This window comes from Triplophysa rosa, linkage group LG17 (genome assembly GCF_024868665.1).
Source record: "Triplophysa rosa linkage group LG17, Trosa_1v2, whole genome shotgun sequence".
Taxonomy (NCBI): domain Eukaryota; kingdom Metazoa; phylum Chordata; class Actinopteri; order Cypriniformes; family Nemacheilidae; genus Triplophysa; species Triplophysa rosa.
The window spans coordinates 12818767-12839616 of NC_079906.1; the positions used below are offsets into that span (position 1 = coordinate 12818767).

The window sequence follows — 20850 nt, forward strand, 5'->3', positions numbered from 1 at the left end:
TCTCTTATTGCTGTAGTTTTGTAATGGATAAGTTAGTGTAAAAAAAATCTGTATTCCTTAATGACATTTTCTTTTTGAATTCACAGATCCCAGACTCCCAAAACATTCATTACAGAATCACAAACAATTCAACAATAAATGTGGCCTTAAGGAAATTAGACAGGTTCGTGTTTTTCTAAAGTATATATGACAAACTTGTATTTACAGCGTTGTCTTACGATACCGTCCCTCCTCTTCCAGTGTGTTGTAGGGCACAAAGTGTCGAGTGTAACCACTACCGACACAAACATGGAGAATTCTATGATATATTTAACCCTTCCAAAAGATCAATAGCAAAATGAAAGCTTAGGATGTGCTAGTATAATATTGTAACTTCCACAATGGCTTTGTGCTTTTTGCTGCATCTCTCTGTTATTAGAGTTTCTCTCTCTCTCTCGTTTCGGTACGGTGCTTCTAAAGGAGATACGATTTGATGTCCTGACACTTTCCTTAATAGGGTCTCACTAGAAAATATAATTAAAACCCCACTGTGGAAATGAACAATAAACAATTAGTCAATAAAATGCTTTTCAAGTACTGCTTCAAATTTTGTCGTAGTGTGGAGGTGCTCAATTTTGCTCTTTAAAATCAATCTACAGAGTTTAGTTAAATCTTTGAGCAAACACACCGGTCTGTAATCTGCATCAGGGTAGATCTTCTCTAGTACAACAATTTTTGAATATCTGATGTGTGTCACATACCAAATGTCAAACTACGAAATCCGATCTGATCAGAAAATCTGATTTTATTGGATTTCAAACTGCATATGATTTGGATTCAGGTACCTATCTAAAGAAAACTTAACTTTTAAAAGTTGACCCTGTACAGACTCTCAGTCAATAGATTATATAACAATATGCATTTCTTTGTGTGAGTGAAAGAGAGAGAACTAGACGTTAATTTCTTGTTTTTTTGGTATCCAGAAGCGGTCTGAAATACAGCCACCAGCTGTGCAGAGCATCTCACTTATACTATATCTTGTGTAACACTGAACTTCCCCCAAAGTGAGCAACTAGCAGATAAATGCAGAGAATCATTGGTCTGATTGAAGCATTAACAAACGGGTTACATCACCGCACTGAGGAAAGAGACTGTGAGAAGGAAATGTACAGAGCACTCTCGGTTATTGAAGGGCTTTCACTTTTCACTCTATTGGTTGAGCTCTGGACTGAGAGACTGGCAGAGGAGATCTTTGTGTATTTTCTGCTAATATTTTTTCTGTTTCTCTCATATGAGTTGCTCGAGTCTTACTAATTTGTTTTCAGTGGCAAACAAATGAGTATATATAATAGCATCACAAGTAATGGACAACAATTATGACAATAAAAGAGGCAATTCTGAACCTGACACATTTGAATAGTTGACATTTACTGTAAAAATCTCCATCACACACAGTACACACAAGCATTTCTTTTAGATAATATAAAATTTTTGCGTTCTGTGGAAAACACATACATCTGGACTGACTTTTATGACTAAAGCGGTAATGCTATCTATAATAAAAAGGCATGTTTGAACTAAGAAGAAAGGAAACTGCATCATTTCAATGCACATAGCATAGCTTTATACCAGTGCAAAATTGATCAGATTCAAATAGCGTGCGGAGAATGTCCAATTTTAGTCTTTGGCGATTATTGGAAAGTGTTTTACTCTGTCCCTGCCGATTTTGTATGAACCTCCTAGAGGCATGTGTGCATTTGCAAAATGTTTTTGTTAATGGATATATGAACATGTTTATATGGATACATTGGAAGGCTCTCATAGAAGAGATCTGATTAAAAAGCCACAGGGGATGCCCTCAGAGACATAATGACTGTCAGTTTTCTCAGTCTTTTGAGCTTTTTGAAGGTGAAAGTGTTTGATATGTCAGTGTGGGACTGAATAATTATATAAATAAACAGTTTTTTATTTGAAGGTTATTTTGTCATAAGTAAATCAAATTACCATTGCCTGAAAAAGTGTTGTGTTTTTTACTATTATATTATATTGTATTGTATTGTAATAATATATTATATAGGGCTGTGCAATTAATCGAAAATTAATCGGAATCGGCAATTTTGCACTTCAACAATTACAAAAACAAAATAATCGAGGTAAAACGATTATTGTGCCGCATTCCATTTTGCAAGGATCCTCTCTTTTCTTGTGGTATAAAACCACAGCGCACAGTTTTCGTTTATAGTGGTTCAACTGCGCTATTTTCTTTACATTTATTTTTCGGTTGAATTCATATATTAAAAGCCAAGCTTTTAAATTGTTCTGTTGTTTCAAACGTTAAGGAGTAATCGTGTTAAATAATCGGGATCTCAATATTGGCCAAAATAATTGTGATTATGATTTTTGTCATAATCGAGCAGCCCTAATATTATATCAACATATAAAAACAGAAATAATTGTTTTTGGCCCTCCAAAGCTGAGAAGTATTGTTATAAAGGAGCTTAGCAATCACTTCTCCTCAGTCTCGTCACAGGTCAGGAATCTTGGTGATATTTTGGGTTCTTGACTAAGCAAATAAATTCAGTTGTTAAAAACAGTTTTTATCAATGAAGGATCATCTCGAGACTGAAAACATGTTTGTCTTTTCTGGAAAAGGTCATTCATCCTTTCATTATTCTCGCCTTGATTATTGTAACTCATTGTATTTGGGACTCCCTCAGTCATCCAATTCACGTTTACAGTTAGTACAGAATGCTGTTGCAAGGCTGTTGACCAGGGCAAAGAGAACTGATCATATTACACCTATCCTGGCCACCATACATTGGCTCCCTGTCTGTTATAGAATTAAATTCAAAATCTTGCTGTTCGTTTTTAAAGCTCTCAATGGTCAAGCTCCATCTTATTTTGCAGATGTTCTTACTCCTCGTTCATCCTCCAGATATTTAAAGGGGACTCGTGACCAGAAGGTTGCCGGTTCGATTGCCAGGGCCGGCGGGTAACAACTGAGGTGCCCTTGAGCAAGGCACCTTACCCCTACTTGCTCCCTGGGCGCTGCAGTGATAGCTGCCCACTGCTCCGGGGGTACGTGTGTTCACCACTTGCTGTGCGTGTGTTCACTACTCTCTGGATGGGTTAAATGCAGAGGTCACATTTCGTTGCCTTGTACTTGTACATGTGCAATGACAATAAAGTTTAATCTAATCTAATCTAATGTAATGCAGTGTGTATACAAGATTTAAGGTTGAAAAACGCTGTATTTTCCACATACCGTGCATGTTTGTATCTCCTCTTTGCCCCGCCTCTCTGAAACGCGCTGATTTTTTACAAAGCTCATCGCTCTGAAAAGCGAGGTGTGCTATGATTGGCCAGTTAACCAGTGCGTAGTGATTGGTCGAATACTGCAAGCGTGTGATGGAAATTTAACGCCTCTTACCATATTCGGAACATCATCTTCCCAAGCAATTGTACTGACTGGTGATAAAATGTCATCGGTACTTTCCTTATCAATTTGAGCCTGAATCTGATCCAGAAAATGAAGATGATCAAGCCGATACATCAACTTTGCCAGCGTGACTTGAGCAGGATGTAAAGGATTGGTAAGGTTTTTAAAAAATATATTATGTTAAATAGTTAAAAACTGTAGCTAACCGTTTTACCTTTTGTATATGACGTTATAAAGATTTGCCGTTAGTGATCAACCAGTGTTACGCCACATCTCGTCGCGACTCAACATAGACAATAAACCCCATTATAAACACGACATTTGTTGCCTCTAGTTAGAACATAATTATGATTATTAGGACTTATGTTGTCTTTTTTCACGTTGCGCGCGTGTCTGCATTTGCTGATCACACAAAGAAACAACATGCGCTACAAACACACGACAAACTCAACTCACGTTAGTCCGTAACAAAGTCTTTTACAATGAAAATATACTTACAGGCTGTGAATCTGAAGTGCCAGACTGTCCTTGCGAAGTTGTAATGGTTGGAATTGCCCCACTTTTTAACCAAAGCTTTCGTGCACAGCCGGCCTTGATCTCTCCCAGGTTCATGAAGCAATCATCTGTGAAATGCGCTGCACACACTTGAATATTCGGATTGTACTGTTCTGGAACAGTGTTGTAAATGAAATGTAACCACTCGTTTTTAGTTGTCTCATCTTTTGGAAGGGCAAACAAAGAGGCTTTCTTTTCGCAACGAAACACACAGCGTCTCCACGACATGGCTGCGGCGGCGACCATACAATGAGATTTACAAGTACGCCCACCTTAATTGCATATAGATTTGGGCGGTCTTAGTCAAGTCATACCACAAAATGATGTAGATTCGTGGGGGTGTGGTTGACCCCTTATGACCCCTTTAAGATCTTCTGACAGGGCTTTTTTAGTTGTCTAGCGTTCACGTTTAAAAACAAATGGTTATATATGGGATGAATTTAATATCAAAATGATTAACAAATGCATGCACAGTCATCCGTGAACGTGATACAAGTTACACTTGTATTTTAGTATTCACAAACAAATGCCGTATGATTTGAATCTGTGCAATTTAGATTGTAATAAACATGAGGCGATTTGTACAAATAGAGACAGATTTGTGAATATAATGTTTTATTTTGTGTTCATGTATAATCATTTTGCGCATACCAATGAGAAGTTGTGCATTTGTGTATCCTGCAGCGCGCGTCCATTCATCCTGTTCTGTGCATTCGGATTTTGAGACGTTCTTTACGCGGTTTTGCATTGGACAATCCACACACAAACAACTTCAGATCCACGCACAACCGTGCATAAACTACGGCCTACCACTAGATGGCAGTCTGACGGAGCGATGCAGAGGTTTGCGGCAGAGGTTGCGCTAGACTTTTTCACGTAAAGAACGTCTCAGAATCCGAATGCACAGAACAGAGATATTATAGGGATTTATCATTTGCCGTCCGCTGTCTTTGGAATCAACTGCCACCCAACATCCGCCTTGCACCTTCTATTTGAACTTTTAAAACAAGGTTGAAAACATATCGTTTATTTATTTTTTGCTTGTCTTATATTTTTAACTCTGTTTCTGTTCAGCACTTTGGCCAGCTCTGCTGAGATAAATGCTATATAAATAAATTTTACTTACTATATTATGATATGATATGATATTCATGGCTGTAGCCAGCTATGAGGTCACCGAGGTCCGGACCTAGGTCATTTTTCATAGAAAAATAAAATGTGAAGCTCTGAATGAATATTCAGCTGTTTAAAACTCTTCTGAGTGTCTGCGTTACACATCTATACAGTTTACAAAGTTGTTTATTGTCAGTGGTGTAAAAGATGGATTCATTTCACTTGATGCGGGAGGCTGGCTGCGTCACCCGATTGAAAGAGTTGTGAGTGAGCGTGCGTGGGTATGCAATCTCCGCACTGCATACCCGTAATGACACACTTGCTTTCCCGTTTTCACGTAATGACACACTTCAGGAAGTTAATATAGTGGGGAGATGCGTATGGGAACATTTTCGTTTTTATTTTGGGCATGTTTTTGACGCATGATCTCACAGCAGGCCATTGTCAACTTTAGTCATATAAAATGATTTCCCCAAAACAAAATTGTTGACAATTGTTGACTGCTAGTGTAACGGAGGCCAGCGAGAGAGAGCTGTGCAAGAGAGACTCCAGCGACAGATGCTTAGCATCCTCGTTAGAGCGCTCGTCTCCCATACCGGACTGATGCTGGTACGAGACCCACTTCGAGTAGGACCAGTTAGTTATTTTGGAAAACCACTAGCCACAGTATCAAGCCCTGTTTATAGGTATAAATAATTTATAATGTGTTAACTTTACTATTAATTATATTTATTAAAGTTGAATGATTTATAGCAATTATTGATAATATTAGGTATAATTATTGACACCAAACTACGGACCTCACTAATTTTCAACCCTGGCTATGGCCATGATAATATAATATAATTTTTATAATATAATATAATTTATACTATACTATACTATATTATATTATATTACATTGTTAAGCCATGAAACCTTTCTTCACATGTTTGTAGTTTTGTTCCTACAGAAAAAATGTTGAGGAGCTTGGGTGAACTGTTCCTTTAAGAAACTGTATTTTTTAAACCAATGCCTCTTAGTACTATTAGAAGGGTGCTGTATGCTGCTATTATTTATTTGACCTGTTCAGCCTAGAGAGTCATTTGAACATAGAGCCCACTAACCTGAGAAATGACTTGAAATGAGAGCCCAAGGCTTACTAAGCTTCTGGAGACTGAGTGAGCTGTCTTGGTAAAGCAGGCGAACACAGTGAACAGATCATTTACATACTGAGCAATTAACAGCCTCTCTTGTGACTAGGAAAGTGCAGAATGCAAATTTTTCTTGCGTTATGATGATTTCTGACGAATCAAGCCTGTTTCTCTCATGCGCTCACAATACAGAAGAGACGCAGGCCCCTCATTCCACTTGCACAAATATTTGCATTTGGCTCTCCCTCTGAGCTACACAATGTCTTCGTCCCAAATTGCAGGTTTTGCTGTGTGAAATGAGCGAGTTATATAATTCCACCGACTGAGAGGATCCAACCCTCACAATATTTACAACTTGACATTTCAATCCGCTAGAGTTTGATAAGAAGAAAGTCGGTGGGAAGACCTCAAGAGAACATATTAGGTTCAAGCAAAAATTAAGAACAATGGTTATTGCCGTAAAAAGTAAAGGGGGCAGCTTTCATCATCACCCATATGCTCATATACATCTACCAACAAACTTTACAGCCAAACGGGATCTGAACTTGCATCCACTCAAGGCAAGAAATATTCCTTTAAGCCATAATACAGGTACAGTAGCTTATATTCAGGTAGGGGCTTGAACCCACCTAAGACTGAAATATAAGAACCGCCTAAGGTTATTGTTTAAGATATTGTTCCAAATTAGGCATAGAAACAGAGGGAAACAATGGACCCAGGAGAGAGAGAGGAAGTAGATGGTGGGTGGAAGGAAAGTGAGAATTAGAGAGAAAGAAAGAAATATAAGGTCCCACAGGACAAGCACTCATACAAACACCCCCTACACAAGTCATTATTCACACATACAGAACCCCTATCTACCCAAACTCCTTCCAGGCGCTGTATAGCTGTGTGTGAGTGAGCAAGCGGAGAGAGAGAGAGAACTGCTTCACTGTGTGTCCCCATTCAAATCTTAAGGGGCCGTATCGTGGAATTCCATCATGTTGGGAACACAGAAATGAAATGCCCTGTCACTGCTGTTAGTGAGATGCATGATGAGAAAGAATATGATGGAAAGAATCGTTTCTCAGTTGTGGAGTCGATCTCTCGGGACGGCTGACATTTTCACATTTCACGCACACACACATACTACAGGGTGTTGACCAGCAGTGTCAGCCCCCATTTTGACCCAGTCAGGATGGTTTAATTTGTGCAGAAAGGAATTGATTGGCTGCTGCGCCATGTGCTGCCCAGCCACCAAAGGACAGATCAGTTCCATAAACCAACATAAAGAATGCTCTGTTGTAAAAGATGTGCTAGAACAACATTAAAGATCGGGTATCATGCTATGTCATGCATTTTGACATCTTAACGCTGTTAAACGTGCTGGCTTCTCATGCTTAACATGGTCAACTTGTTAAAAAACGAGTTGGACGTATGACATAGTGTTTCTGTACTTGATACACTCCCCCAGCACTCCCAACTTGTTTCGGAAAGTTTTTTATAATTCTGGATCCCTGTGTCGTCACAGGGATCCTATTACTTTTATTGGGTAATTTTCCCAGAAAAGCACGGCAAGGCGAAAGAAAAAGCCCACGAGCGATACCCGCTTACCATCAATATTATCTGCGCTGCGTCAAGATGGGCTGCGCTGCACTGCAGCTCGTTACTCTTGCGATAGTGAAGTTTAGATGTGTCTGTTTGTTCACTGCATTTCAGTGATGGATGTTATATAAACGGTGGATATAACGCTGTATTTAGAGATCGTTTGAAACTGATAGATGGTGCGGTCCCAGTGCTAAAAGATGCATGAACTGCACGCGGTAAGTCAAACTAAGTCACACATCTGTGTTTTGTTGGCAATCGGCGTGTACGTGCATAATGTATAAAACATAAAGGGATTAATGTGATGATGTGTTGCTTGCTCGTGCTGTAGTTCCATCCCACTCATCCCACTAGTCCCACCACTAGCAGTTCGTGTTTTTCCGGAAATAATCGTACAGCTGTATCTCTCTTTTATAAATTTGATCAAACTAAATACTCTTCGAAGATATGACGTGTGCAATACTACTGTATAGGCACTCAAGATTACTTGAAACTGCGATACGGGATCTTTAAAGAGACATTCCTGTCGCAGCTTGCTAAATGTTTCAGTTATAGGATGTTCATGTTCATTGGTTGGTTACATTTATGTTTGCCTTTTTCTGAACCATCTTAACAACATTATGATTCTGTTTTTTTTGCCTGTTGTTCTTGTTTTACACACATATTAAGGCCCAGTGCTGCTAAATAGCTTTTATTTGTTTTAGAAAAAGTATTTACAAATAAACCGGATGCTGAATTTCAATTTCCCCTATTGAAGTTTTCATTTAAAACTTCCAGAAGCACTTCCTGTCTCATATTTTTATTTCCATAAAATCAAGACATTCTCTCAGCTAATTTGGTTCCAATTAATAGTCAAGAAAATACAAAAAAGCACTCCAAAACATTGTATTAAACATTTAAGCAGGTGATAAAAATATTAAAAATAATAAAATGTTACTGTTAATAATAAAATATTTTATACCCTGCTTAAAACTTGTTTTTTAAAGTACAGACCTTTTTGTATTTTATTTTTTACATAAATAACTACATCTTAAAGATGTTCATTTAACATTTTGATGTTCTGTTGGTTGTATTTTGTTCTAATATTTGTCAAGTGTTAAAAAAAAAAATATGACGTGGTTCTGGGCCAGACATGAAAAATAGTTTAAATGGATCTTTACAGTATCATTTCCACAGATATTCGTGTGATTTGTTTTACGAGGTGGCTAATTTGCATGAATTCATATGATCTCATATTTTTTATGAGAGTAACACTCATATTCTCATATTTGCTTTTGTGCCACTGACGTTAGGTTAAGGGGGGTGCGGTTAGCCGGTTAGGGGAGGGGCTTCAGTATGCCTTCACATCGTACAAATTCATACGAATTAGCCACCTTGTAAAATAGTAAAGAATTTCTGTGAGATCAGGCTGATTGTTTTGTCTTAAAATCATGTTGTTCACGTTTTACATGCTAAAGTTGGGGCCAGATTTACTAAACAGGGCAAAATATTGCAACAATGCAATTTCAAAAAACCGCCATTGGGAGTTGAAATTTCTGCGGGTGATTTATTAACAAGGCACACATTAAAAAACACAGGTGCAATATCTCATTCCCATAGTTACTAACGCAAAAGAGCAGCGCACATTAGCCCAGGGTTTAAATAAAGCTGTAAAAGACAAAGACGAGCGCAAACCATAGTAAATCGCGTTACGTGATTCATTTAAATACAACAAAATCTCCCATTAAGTTTGCGCCTGAAGAGGAAACTCCTACAAAAGCATAAGGTCAGTCGCAAAAACAGCTGTTTTCAGTGCTCATTTTCACTGCGTGTCTTTAGTATATACCAACAGTGTTTTTTACGCCAAAAGAGGCATTTGCGCTGCCGCAAGCTGTTAGTAAATCTGACCCTTGCTGTTAATAGGCTTTTACTTAATGCAGGTTATGGAGAAGGAACTTGGACTCATTGAAAAACTTGTCAGTTTCAATACGGTACATTGTTTTCTTTACTGAGCCCTAAACCTATACACACAGCTATAGTTCTTATGACCAATAAATCTGGAACAAGCAAGTGATATTGAAATAGAGTGCCCAGCACAGATCCAGAGGTTATATTTCGGGCAATATGACAAAGGAGCCTCAAAGCTGCAGTATCGATCTGTGTGTCCAGATTCTAAGCCTACATAACAATGCTCTACTAAAAGTCCTTGCACAGTGAGAGATCTGAAACTTTATACCACCTCACAGATACAAATGATGCCCAAATACAAAGGCTGTTTCTAGGAAACACTCCAAGCAATAAGGGGCATGTTTAACAGCTCAGGCTCAATTTCAGCCAAAGTCTTGGCCGTTCTGTAAGGTGAAACCCTCTAAACTGTACTGATTCAAAATAAACTGTTTTAAATGCTCCAGACAATTGAGAAAAGATTTAGAGATGTTGGAAAACCATAATTTTACTCAAGAAACCAACACTCGACCCCTCAGTGGTCAGCGACTACAGACCAATCTCACTCCTGCCTTTCCTTTCCAAGGCCCTCGAAAGGATAATTTTTAACCAAATCTCTGCCTATCACTCACAGCACGACCTTCTGGACAGTCAACAATCCGGCTTCAAGAAAGGACATTCTACGGAGACCGCTCTCCTGTCTGTCGTCAAAAACCTATGGCAGGCAAGGGCTAAATCCTTGTCATCTGTCCTTATTTTGCTTGATCTCTCTGCTGCATTTGACACTGTGAACCACCAGATCCTGCTGTCCACTCTCTCCAAACTGGGCATATCTGGAACTGCATTCAACTCGTTTGACTCTTGTCTCACAGGCAGATCCTTAAAGGTATCCTGGAGAAGAGAGACATCCATATCTCACCAGCTGACAACTGGAGTTCCTCAGGGATCAGTTCTTGCTCCTCCTCTTTTCTATTTATACCACCTCCCTGGGTCCAATTATTAAGGCACATGGGTTCTCATACCATTTTTATGCAGATGATACACAGCTTCATTTCTCTTTTCAGCCAGATGACCCCACCATCTCTGCCGTGTCTCTGCCTGCCTTCTGGACATCTCTTCTTGGATGGTCCTGGTTGTTCGTCTGTTGTCTGGTGTCGATCGAATGGGACCTGGTTGGACCTGCACGTTTTCGGCGGGAGGGGCTTCCTGGGTCGCGGCTGGTGGGCTCTCCCTGTTCTTCGTGGACGTTTGCTCGGTGGCTTTTGGTCGGGGTCACTGAGTGCAGCTATGACACGTCAGAGGAGATCTGACCCTCCCGACTGAGCCTGGTTTCTCCCGAGGTTTTTTTCTCCATTTATTCATCATTGGAGTTTGGGTTCCTCGCCACAGCAGGGCAGTGTTGGCTTGCTCACCAGGAGACTGCATTTATTTATTTATTAGATATTATTTATTAGAATGATCTTGCTTGGTCTATAAACACCATGCACTGTGCTGTGTTTTACCTTTCTGTGTTTGTCAGGGTTCCTGTCAAGTGTCTCTTTTTGAGCACATGGTATGGGTTACAGCCTGCCATGTGCTTTTCCCTTTATGTCAATGTTTTGTCTCTTGTTGAGCACATGGTATGGGTTACAGCTTGCCATGTGCTTTTCCCTTTAAGTTTGGTGTAACTCCGCCCCCCTCGTTACCCTGTTGTCTCCTCGTTATCGTTTAGGTCTGCTCACGGTACTAATCAGTGTCTTATCTCTTTTCTCTCCTACCTCGTTTCCCTGATGACTCTCACCTGGTTTGCTCTTTGTCTTCGTTCTCTCCCCTCCTGTTTCTAGTTTGGGTTTTGATTTCCTTCCCTTTATATTTCCTTCTGTTCTTCAGTCCTTTGTCAGACCGTTGCGTGTTAAATGCCAGCTCTGACTGCCATAGTCTTGTTCTGTTTATTTTAGTCTTAGTTACCACCTAGTCTTGCTTATTGTTTTTGTAGTGCTCCAGTGCATTTGCTCTTTGCTACTTTTTCCTCTGTGCCCCTCAGTGTTCTCTGGCGTCTCGGACCTCCGCTCTCATCACCTCCCGGCACCTCCTCACAAGGGATCACCTCTATTGTCCGGATTCTTCCAGCGGGTCGAGACTGCTCCCGCTGAGTGTCTGGTAGAGTCAAGGTTTCCTGTCCGGATTCTAATACTGCTTCTTACCGTGAGTACCGCTGGGTCGAGCTCTCTCCCCACGGGCTCACGAGGTACCTGTGGCTAGTGACTCTGGTGATCTGCTGTGGACATATTTTGCTCAATAAAGACCTTTTTCCCGCATTTGAGTCTCCGAACCTCTTGTTCCTCTCCGAGTCATGACAGTGTTTTTCTGTTTTTCTTATTTTCTCCTGTAAAGCTGCTTTGGAACAATGCACATTGTGAAAAGTGCTATATAAATAAAATAAATTGAAATTGAATTGAAAGAGCATCACCTACAACTCAACATCTCCAAGACAGAACTCCTGGTTATACCGGCCCGCCCATCAATTTAACACCACCTAACACTACCATTCAGCTCAGATCCTCAACTATAACACCCACAAAGTCTGTGAGGAACCTGGGGGTGATGTTTGACGACCAGCTGAAATTCACCTCTCACATCGCAGCAACCTCTCGAACTTACAGGTATGTGCTCTACAACATCAGGAAAATCAGGCCGTTCCTGTCGGAGCTCCAAGCTCTGGTCATATCAAGACTGGACTACTGCAATTCTCTACTGGCCGGTCTTCCAACTAATGCAGTCAAGCCCTTGCAAATGATCCAGAATGCAGCTGCGCGTCTAGTTTTCAATCAGCCTAAAAGAACCCATGTAACACCTCTCCTGATTTCACTTCACTGGTTTTAAAATTTAAAGTTTAAATTGCTGACACTGGCTTTCAGAACGATAACGGATTCAAATTCGCCCCTTTACTTCAACTCACTGCTCCAGGTCTACATCCCCGCCCATCATCTTCGGTCTGAAAATTAGCGATGCCTGGTTGTTCCATCACAGCGAGGCACCAAATCGCTTGCAAAAACCTTTACTCATTCAGTTCCCCTGTGGTGGAATGAACTGCCAGCCTCCACACGAACTGCAGCATCCTTCACAACTTTAAAAAAACAGCTCAAAACATACCCGTTCCGCATTTATTTGACTAACCAATAACTGTCTATGTCTTGTGTCTAAAAAAAGAAATTCTTGTTGTTCATTCTCTACCTTGTTTACTCCAGCTTTAATCCTCCTAGTAGCATGGCCTTGTAAACTAACGGTACTGTTTGGCGTGTTGACAAAATGTTTATATGCTCTCCTACTTGTAAGTCTCTTTGTATAAAAGCGTCTGCCAAACGAATAAATGTAAATGTAAAAAAATACATTCAGATGTTGGTGGCATTTGCTTTTTACCCCTTATTGCAGTTTATATTTTTGTCTTTCAAGATCCCATAGTTCATCTGTCTTACTGTTTCAAAAATGTGTGTGAAATTTCAAACGCTCAAAAAATTACACTTTTCATTGATGTGATATTGAGATAGTGAGAGGTTATACATCTCGTCTTGAATTTCAATCATTTTGACAACCCAGACTATCAAGTAGCCTTTGGGTTTCTGAGCAGTTGTGTTATTAATTTTTTGCTAGTGTGTTCTTCAGAGTTTTAATTAAAGTTTTCACTTCAAAAAGAATACAAAGCCATTGTAAATAGATTTTTGAGGAGTCTAAATTAGTGCTGCTGTACAAACGTAACCATAAATATTAATAGCTGCATCAAACATATCTGTGCATTGCATTACGACAGGGCAATATATGCATGTGGTGACAGTTGGTGGTGAAATGACAGACTGCAGGTGTGCATGTGTAATTTATTTGCTGACTGCAGTGTCACACGGAGAGAGATGTTCTTATGAAATGTCTGTGTGTGTGTTTTTTTTTCAGTGCATGTGAAGGCTGGCACATGTGAGGTGATCGCAGCCCATCGCTGCTGTAACAGAAATAAGATTGAGGAGAGATCACAGACTGTCAAGTGTTCTTGCTTTCCGGGACAGGTCGCAGGAACAACAAGAGCTGCACCTTCCTGTGTGGATGGTAAAAATGCATTTTTATCCATTTTAATTCTATTCATTTTTATTATTTTCCGTTTTTTTATTCTAAAGTGTGACTGGACAGAGGAATTTTATGTGCATTCCTCTTAGATACACAAAATTAAGAAATGATCGCAATCTGTTATTGATGGCAACACATTAAACAAATAATCCAACATATGACCACAATATAGAAATACGATCATATTTTTCATTCCCTCCAGATTATCAATCTAGAATACATGAATATTAGTTAAAATAGTGCATTTTAATTGTATTGGACTTTTTTATTGCTGCTTTTGAGTATGGAATGAAATATATTTATGTTTATAATCTTGCTTCGTCGGCCATCTTCGATTGATTTTGTCATTGAGCTCAATGCAATGCCCATTGCATGAACTAAAACTACAGAGATTGTGTCCTGCATCTTCCTCTTTTCCCTCCTTGACTGTCTGGCTGTTTCATTTAATATTGTGTCAACACTGTCCACTTGACAGAGAAGTCGATCATTATCTTATTTTGCCTGACTGTAAGCTCGGGAAAAAATATCTCAAGTGTCTCCACACGCAGCGCTCTGCGTGAGAGGAAATGTCAAATAATGTGTGTTTCAGCCCATCTCATGCTTCATCCTTTCTCTCTATCATATCAAATTGCTTATCATCTGTTGGCCATTTTCTAGCTCTTGAACTGAACCCCATGATCATCTCTGCATTTAAAGAGGTCATATCATTCATTTTTTATCTTTGGTTTTTTTCATGAGATAATTTTTGTCATGGTTCCTTGGATCATCAGATTATCATTTATAGGGCTTTAAATTCATTTAAAAATGGAATTGAATTATATTAAATGATGATTGATTAAACAAATTGAGAAACAACTGTAATTGTATCATGATAATATTATATATAATCATATACAGCCAAAAAAATTAAGAGACCATTTTAAAATTATTTTCAGTTTTTTAAATTGACTATTTATGGGTATGTGTTTAAGTTAAATGATTATTATGTTTTATGCTGTGAACTACTAACAATATTTCCACCAAGTTTCGAATACAAATATTGTTTCTATTTGCATTTATTTGCAGAAAATGAAAACTTGAGAAACAGGTAAAAATAACAGAAAAGATGCTCTGTATTTTTTCACATCTCAAATACTGGAATGAAAACAAGTTCATATTCACTTTTAAGCTATACAGCAGCAATATTTATAAATGTTTTTAGGAAAAGATCAACATTTATTTTTTATGCGATAACCTCGATTTTTATCACAGTTGTCATGTGTCTTGTCATGCTGTCAGTCTTTCACATTGCTGTTGGATGACTTTGTCACTCCTGAGGTTTGATTTTGTTGAAACTCAACAGACAATGGACTGGAATTGACACAATACATCTAAAAATGCAGATTAAATGAAAATTTGGAATGGTCTCTTAAACGGTAATTGTTGAGATTATAAAAAAAAACTTATTTTAGCAGATGAGTAAAGCAAAAAAAGTGGCTTTAGATGGCAATATATTTTATTGCCATTTATTTGATATAAGGAAGTTCTTCTTTATCATTTGGTCATTGCTTAATGAATTACTGCTGCCATGATCAATAGAAAACATATTTTATTATTTAAACATCTAAAATAATTGTTGCATGCACAATGCAATTGGACTGGGTTTTATGATTAAAATGCAGTCCACAGTATAAGTAACCTACTGTACATATTGTGAAAAAGAGAGCCGCTTAATAAATCAAACATCTCTTTTTAGGAAGAGCATTACTGGAAACAGTGAATCTCTGGCCACTGTCTGAGTCACAAATCTCATTTATACAAAAGCAGATTTCTGATTATTTTTAATAAAATAATCACAGTACCAAGTTAATTCACCGCATTTAGTGTTGTGGTGGTAAACTGGATTTTGTCTTGAAATATTGTGTGCGAAAGTGGCACAGCATCTGACTGAATTCGACCTCTGTCTGCAGTTCACTTCGTGAGTATGTGTGTACTAACCTCACTGCTCCTGTCCATGTTCCCTGTGATGTAGCATCTATAGTTGCTCAGAAGTGGTGGTGTCAGATGGAGCCGTGTTTGGACAGCGAGGAATGTAAAGTCCTGCCCGACCTTACAGGCTGGAGCTGCAGCACAGGCAACAAAGTGAAGACCACCAAGGTTAGTACACATACAGGTACACGCACACTTCAAAACAAGAGCACTCTACTCTGCTGTCCTGACTTTGAAAACTTCTGTTTCTAAATGCAAAAAAAACATCTCAAGTTGAAACATCTCAATCATGGTCTATCACTTTGGTGCAGAATCGGTGTAGATTGGATTTTGAGTTTCGCTGTCCCAATTATCACAAGTGTAATTCTGCTGTGTACTTGTTACAGCTGGAAAGCTTTTTACTTCCTGTACGGTAAGTATGCAAATGCTTCTCATCCCCTGACTCTCATGGCTCCGTTCCAAATCCAAGCAAGCTGTCTTGTCTACTTTCTATTGGAGCCTTTCTTCTAAAACGCCATTCTGACTGAAATTTAACCGTATAAATGGCAGATTTGGAACCCACAGGGATAGACATCCAACCATTTGTCATCAAATATAGCTCTGGTTTAATAATTAGAAATCATTTTAATAACAGGATTTTTTTTAATGAATCATACAGTATGATGTCTTGTTGTTTTTTGAAATCATATATTTTTTAATATCTGATTTAATATCTTTTATAGCTGATGGCTCTTCAGCTGTCATGACATTGCATGACAATATATAAAATATCAAAGTGGAATAGCAAAGCATCTACCGGTTGCACAGTTCAGAATCTTAATAGTCTGTTGTTTCCCTGCTGTATATAAAATTTTCAGACATCCTACTCATTTGACATACTGAATTTTGAAAACTGTGCATTACATTTAAATGTGGGTTCTCTCTCTTTTTCTCTCACTCTGTGACCTAATTCATCTCGTTGTGAATGCATTCCGAACCTTACCTTATGAGTTCATGTGTAGATAGCCTGAAGTTTGTTTAAACTCACATAAAAAAACAATACAGCCTGATTTGGAAACCAAAGAATGAGACAAAACAGAGACAATTCCTTTTTATCACACCAATGAAGCTTCTTGAATCTTGACAGAGAGAAACAAAGAAAGAGAGACAGAAAAGTAACACAAGTACAGCAGTAAACCCTTAACTTTTGTTATGGGTGACAGATTATGAAACGAGCTGACACAAAGACACATTTCAAATAAAATGAAATGACCAGATGACTTTGTTAACCTTTACAATTATGTGCTGTCAGTGTTTCATATAGCCTGCTGTACACTGGTGTTATACATTAAAGTTAGGATATGTTACTGTGGAAAAACGTTCATGGTAAGCTCATATTTTTACTGTAAAGCCCTTCCAAAGGGGTGTCATGAAATGTAAAAACTAAAAAGAGAGAAAGTTCTGGTTTGATCCCTGACTGATGGTGATGATGATGATCTGACTGCTCTTCTCTTCCTGCACACCTCTCATAACATTAAACATGCACGTAACACAGATCCATATTTAATCACAGTGAATTGATGGGAGCCTGCATTTGTTATGGAGTGTTTGAAAGTGTGTGATGTTTCTTTAGATGAAGCGAAACGTTTACTCTTTATGAATATAAAAAGCTACCTGAAAGGAACATAGGTGTGTATGGGTGTGTGTAATGTAACTTAGATCTTGTTTTTCTTTACACTGATTTGATTTGGTTGACTAGAGTTTTGATTGTAGTTTTATTTAGTTTTATTAATATTTTAAATAAGCTTTTATTTTTAGATCTGTAGTCTTTGTTAATTTTAGTTAAAGTTTTAGCAATTCTGGCGTATGCTTTTGACATTTTATTTTTTAATTTTTTAAATTGAATCAATTTTATTTTAGTTTTATTTTAGTTTTTGTTCATTATTATAATTTTAGTGCTTTAAACTTATTTCAGTTTATTTTTGTGGCAACATTCCAATTTTTCCTTTAGTTAAGTTTTTCCAATAATTTTTAGGTCAGTATTTTATTTGAATTGAATGAACAGAAACGTTTTCAAAGTTTTAATTTTAGTAAACTAAAATAACCTTGCTCACAAACACACTATACATGTTTACCTAACTAACGTGTATTGTTTTTATATGAAGTTATTTTCGTTGTACTAGATAAAGATTGACCAAAATCGTCACTGTACTTCTGAAACCTTGGATGTCCAAATTCGGTGGAATGGAATTTTTTTTTTAAATGATTAAAAAGAAGAATTTTCTAATACTTTTTATTGGTTATATATTTGCTAAATAATAATTTATGGGATAAAATAAAATCACAAAATACGAAGATACAAGGATTCAGAAAGACAACAGCTAAATAATCCATTGTAACATGAGTAACCAGGCAGAGAAGCGGATCCACATGTAGTGAAGATTTTAATGGATATAAACAAAGTAACAAAATAACAAAAGAGCCAAAACACATGAAAACCAACTGAAAGCAAGAGACACAAGACCAAACCTCTAACAACGACAGACCTGAAACAGATCATGACACAAAACCAATGAACAAAAGAACTACAAAAAACAACAACACTAGACAGGAAACAGGAACTAAGGCATATAACTACAAGTCCACAATAATCGGGGAAACACAGACAGGGATCATGACAAACATAAAGACCTATAAGTCATATAGTAATCAAAAGTGGGGTCTGAGGGGGAAATACGGTATATTTGTACAATATTTGCTTGTAATGCCCCCTTAGGTTAGAATAAACCATCAAAATATGAGGTGTATGACAAAACAGTAAACTTTCAAAAACATTATTTAGCAATAAGGCAAACCACAGAGTATTAAGGGATATGAGTTTTATTTACAGTAAATGTACAAAAAATCTATACTAATGCAACATGCATACAAACATTTTAATGTATATCTATTAATAAAATATTTGAAAAAAGATGTCAATTGCCCAAAGTTGGACTTTTGGCCACTACTGTATCTTGTCACACACTCAGCCTTATATTAATAAATCTCAAACAAAACTGCTACATGAATTTACATTACACTTTAAAAACAAACCCAAACCTAAACAGGCGACTATATTTTTGAAGTCCCCACATGGCACTGATTTCCTCGACCTTTCCGTGGAGGTTAGTGGCAAGACGGTGCGGAGAAAGGCAGAGCTGCTTTGATCAGGTATTGATGTTTAAATTGACTGATCTTCACAGTAACTGTTAAAACTTGCCAAAACTTGAAAGAGATATGAGGAAAAGGAAAGAAAGACAAGGAGCAAGAGGGTGGATCAAGTGTCGGGCGCTGTGCCACGCCGCTCTCCTCAGTTGTCCCTCTGTGCCAACTTGGACCGCAAGATGCCAGGCTCTAAATGAATGAGTTTGCTTGGGTGCCAACCCGTTCACCCACAGCTCCAGCAGAGCATGCACACCAGTGGCTGAGACACAAATGTGAGCAAATAAATGTCAACCGTTAATGAAGGCTTTACTAACGGAGATCAAGGAGAACCAGACGCCACACGACTTCTCTTGTATAAAAGAAGGCTGTGTGGTTTAAAATGATTGATGTTTTGGGGTTGCTCCTGTGCTGGTAAACAGGTGCGAGCCTGCACAGGTGTAGCCTATCTGATGGGATAATATCAAACCTAAATTCCTTCTCTTTCTGTTTCAGGTGACCCGATAGTTCTGAAATGAGATCTGCGACGGTGTTGGACTGGGAAGATAGAACTGAAACTGAGGAAAAGTGGACTAACTAGGATCCAAGAGAAGACATTAAGCTTCAGCTAACAGGATTTGTTCAGTATTACTCAAACCCAAATTATTGAAAGTGACAAAACTGATGACCACACTGATGTCTCCATACCTGTATCCACCATAAACATTAGGAGCATTCTTGTGTCGGCCCCCCGGCCTTCTGGACGCTCAGTCTTCTTCCCCGGAGGTGGATTTATAGACACTGGAGTGTATTCGGCTGGGGGGGCGGTCTCTGTATGCAGTTGTTTTTTACAGAAGATGTTCGATCATATACGCCTGTGCAGCGCAAACGGAGTATACGTGGAGCGGCCATCTCTTCAGAAACATCACTCACTTTTTGCTCTCTGACTCCTTCCCTCATCATTAAGTTCCTCCCACAATTTCATGATAATTCAGTGGAACCTAAACAGCATTTAAACGTGTAAAAAATCAATCCGGGCCTCTGTCTGATTCATCAAGTGTATATTGTTTGTTTCTAAACTAAAGCTTTTCAGCCCCACAGTCTGAAATATCCGAGAATAGATGTACCAGTGTATTCTAGAATATGTAAAAGTGTAAAAAATCAAGTCTTCTCAAACAAGCAGAATAAAATGAACGGTTATCACTTTTATTATCAGTGTTTTTATCCAGCCTGGTAACTGCTATTGAGTAAATGTGTCAGTATTATATTCATTAATTAAAGATGTAAAAAAGGAATGCTCTTTGTACTCCATATTCAATCCGGCTGCGAGTCAAAAACCTCACTACTTTTTGTGACTCAGGTAACATTATTTATTTATTCATTTATCATTCGTTGATACTGATAGATGGGAAATAACATAATCAGCGTTATTTATGTCTCTCATGTTTTCTGACCTTTTTGCCTTCAGACAGAACCAGTCACTCCAGATGAATGCCCTCATCTTTCAAGAGGTGCTGCGCTAAAATAAGAAAAGTCTAAACATTATTCATACTGCACCTCTCTCTCTCTCTCGCTCTCGCTCGTTGTCTGCAAATGCTTTTAGTATTTGTCTAATCGAATGATCAAATCTGTTCAATGCACATGCATTAGCTTTGAGGAAATCCTGAAAACGTTTGTGCATGTCATTAGGAGATTACAGAAATTAGCCCGAAATAAAATTCATGAGTGGTAACCTCAATGACATTGACTGGGAGGGAGAGAGACAGGGAGAAAGGCACAAAAAAGATATTTGAAAGGGAAATGATGCATAGGTCGTGTATGGAGATGCATGCTGATACGCTAGTACATGATATCACAAACACACACGCATCCACAGTCACGCACACGCATAGCAAGGCTCACCGC

At 38.3% G+C, this 20850-nt stretch overlaps 1 protein-coding gene across 3 annotated transcripts in view; it reads left to right on the forward strand.

Annotated features, from left to right (window-relative positions):
• tafa3b (TAFA chemokine like family member 3b) overlaps nucleotides 1–20232 on the forward strand; it is an 84009-nt gene extending 63777 nt beyond the window's left edge. For all 3 annotated transcript variants that reach the window (XM_057356341.1, XM_057356340.1, XM_057356342.1), the window contains 3 exons: nucleotides 13651–13800; nucleotides 15830–15954; nucleotides 19462–20232. In XM_057356341.1, coding sequence (XP_057212324.1) covers nucleotides 13651–13800; nucleotides 15830–15954; nucleotides 19462–19473 — 287 coding nt within the window. In that variant the 3' untranslated portion in view covers nucleotides 19474–20232. The remainder of the gene's footprint in view (nucleotides 1–13650; nucleotides 13801–15829; nucleotides 15955–19461) is intronic.
• Nucleotides 20233–20850: the final 618 nt, after the last annotated feature.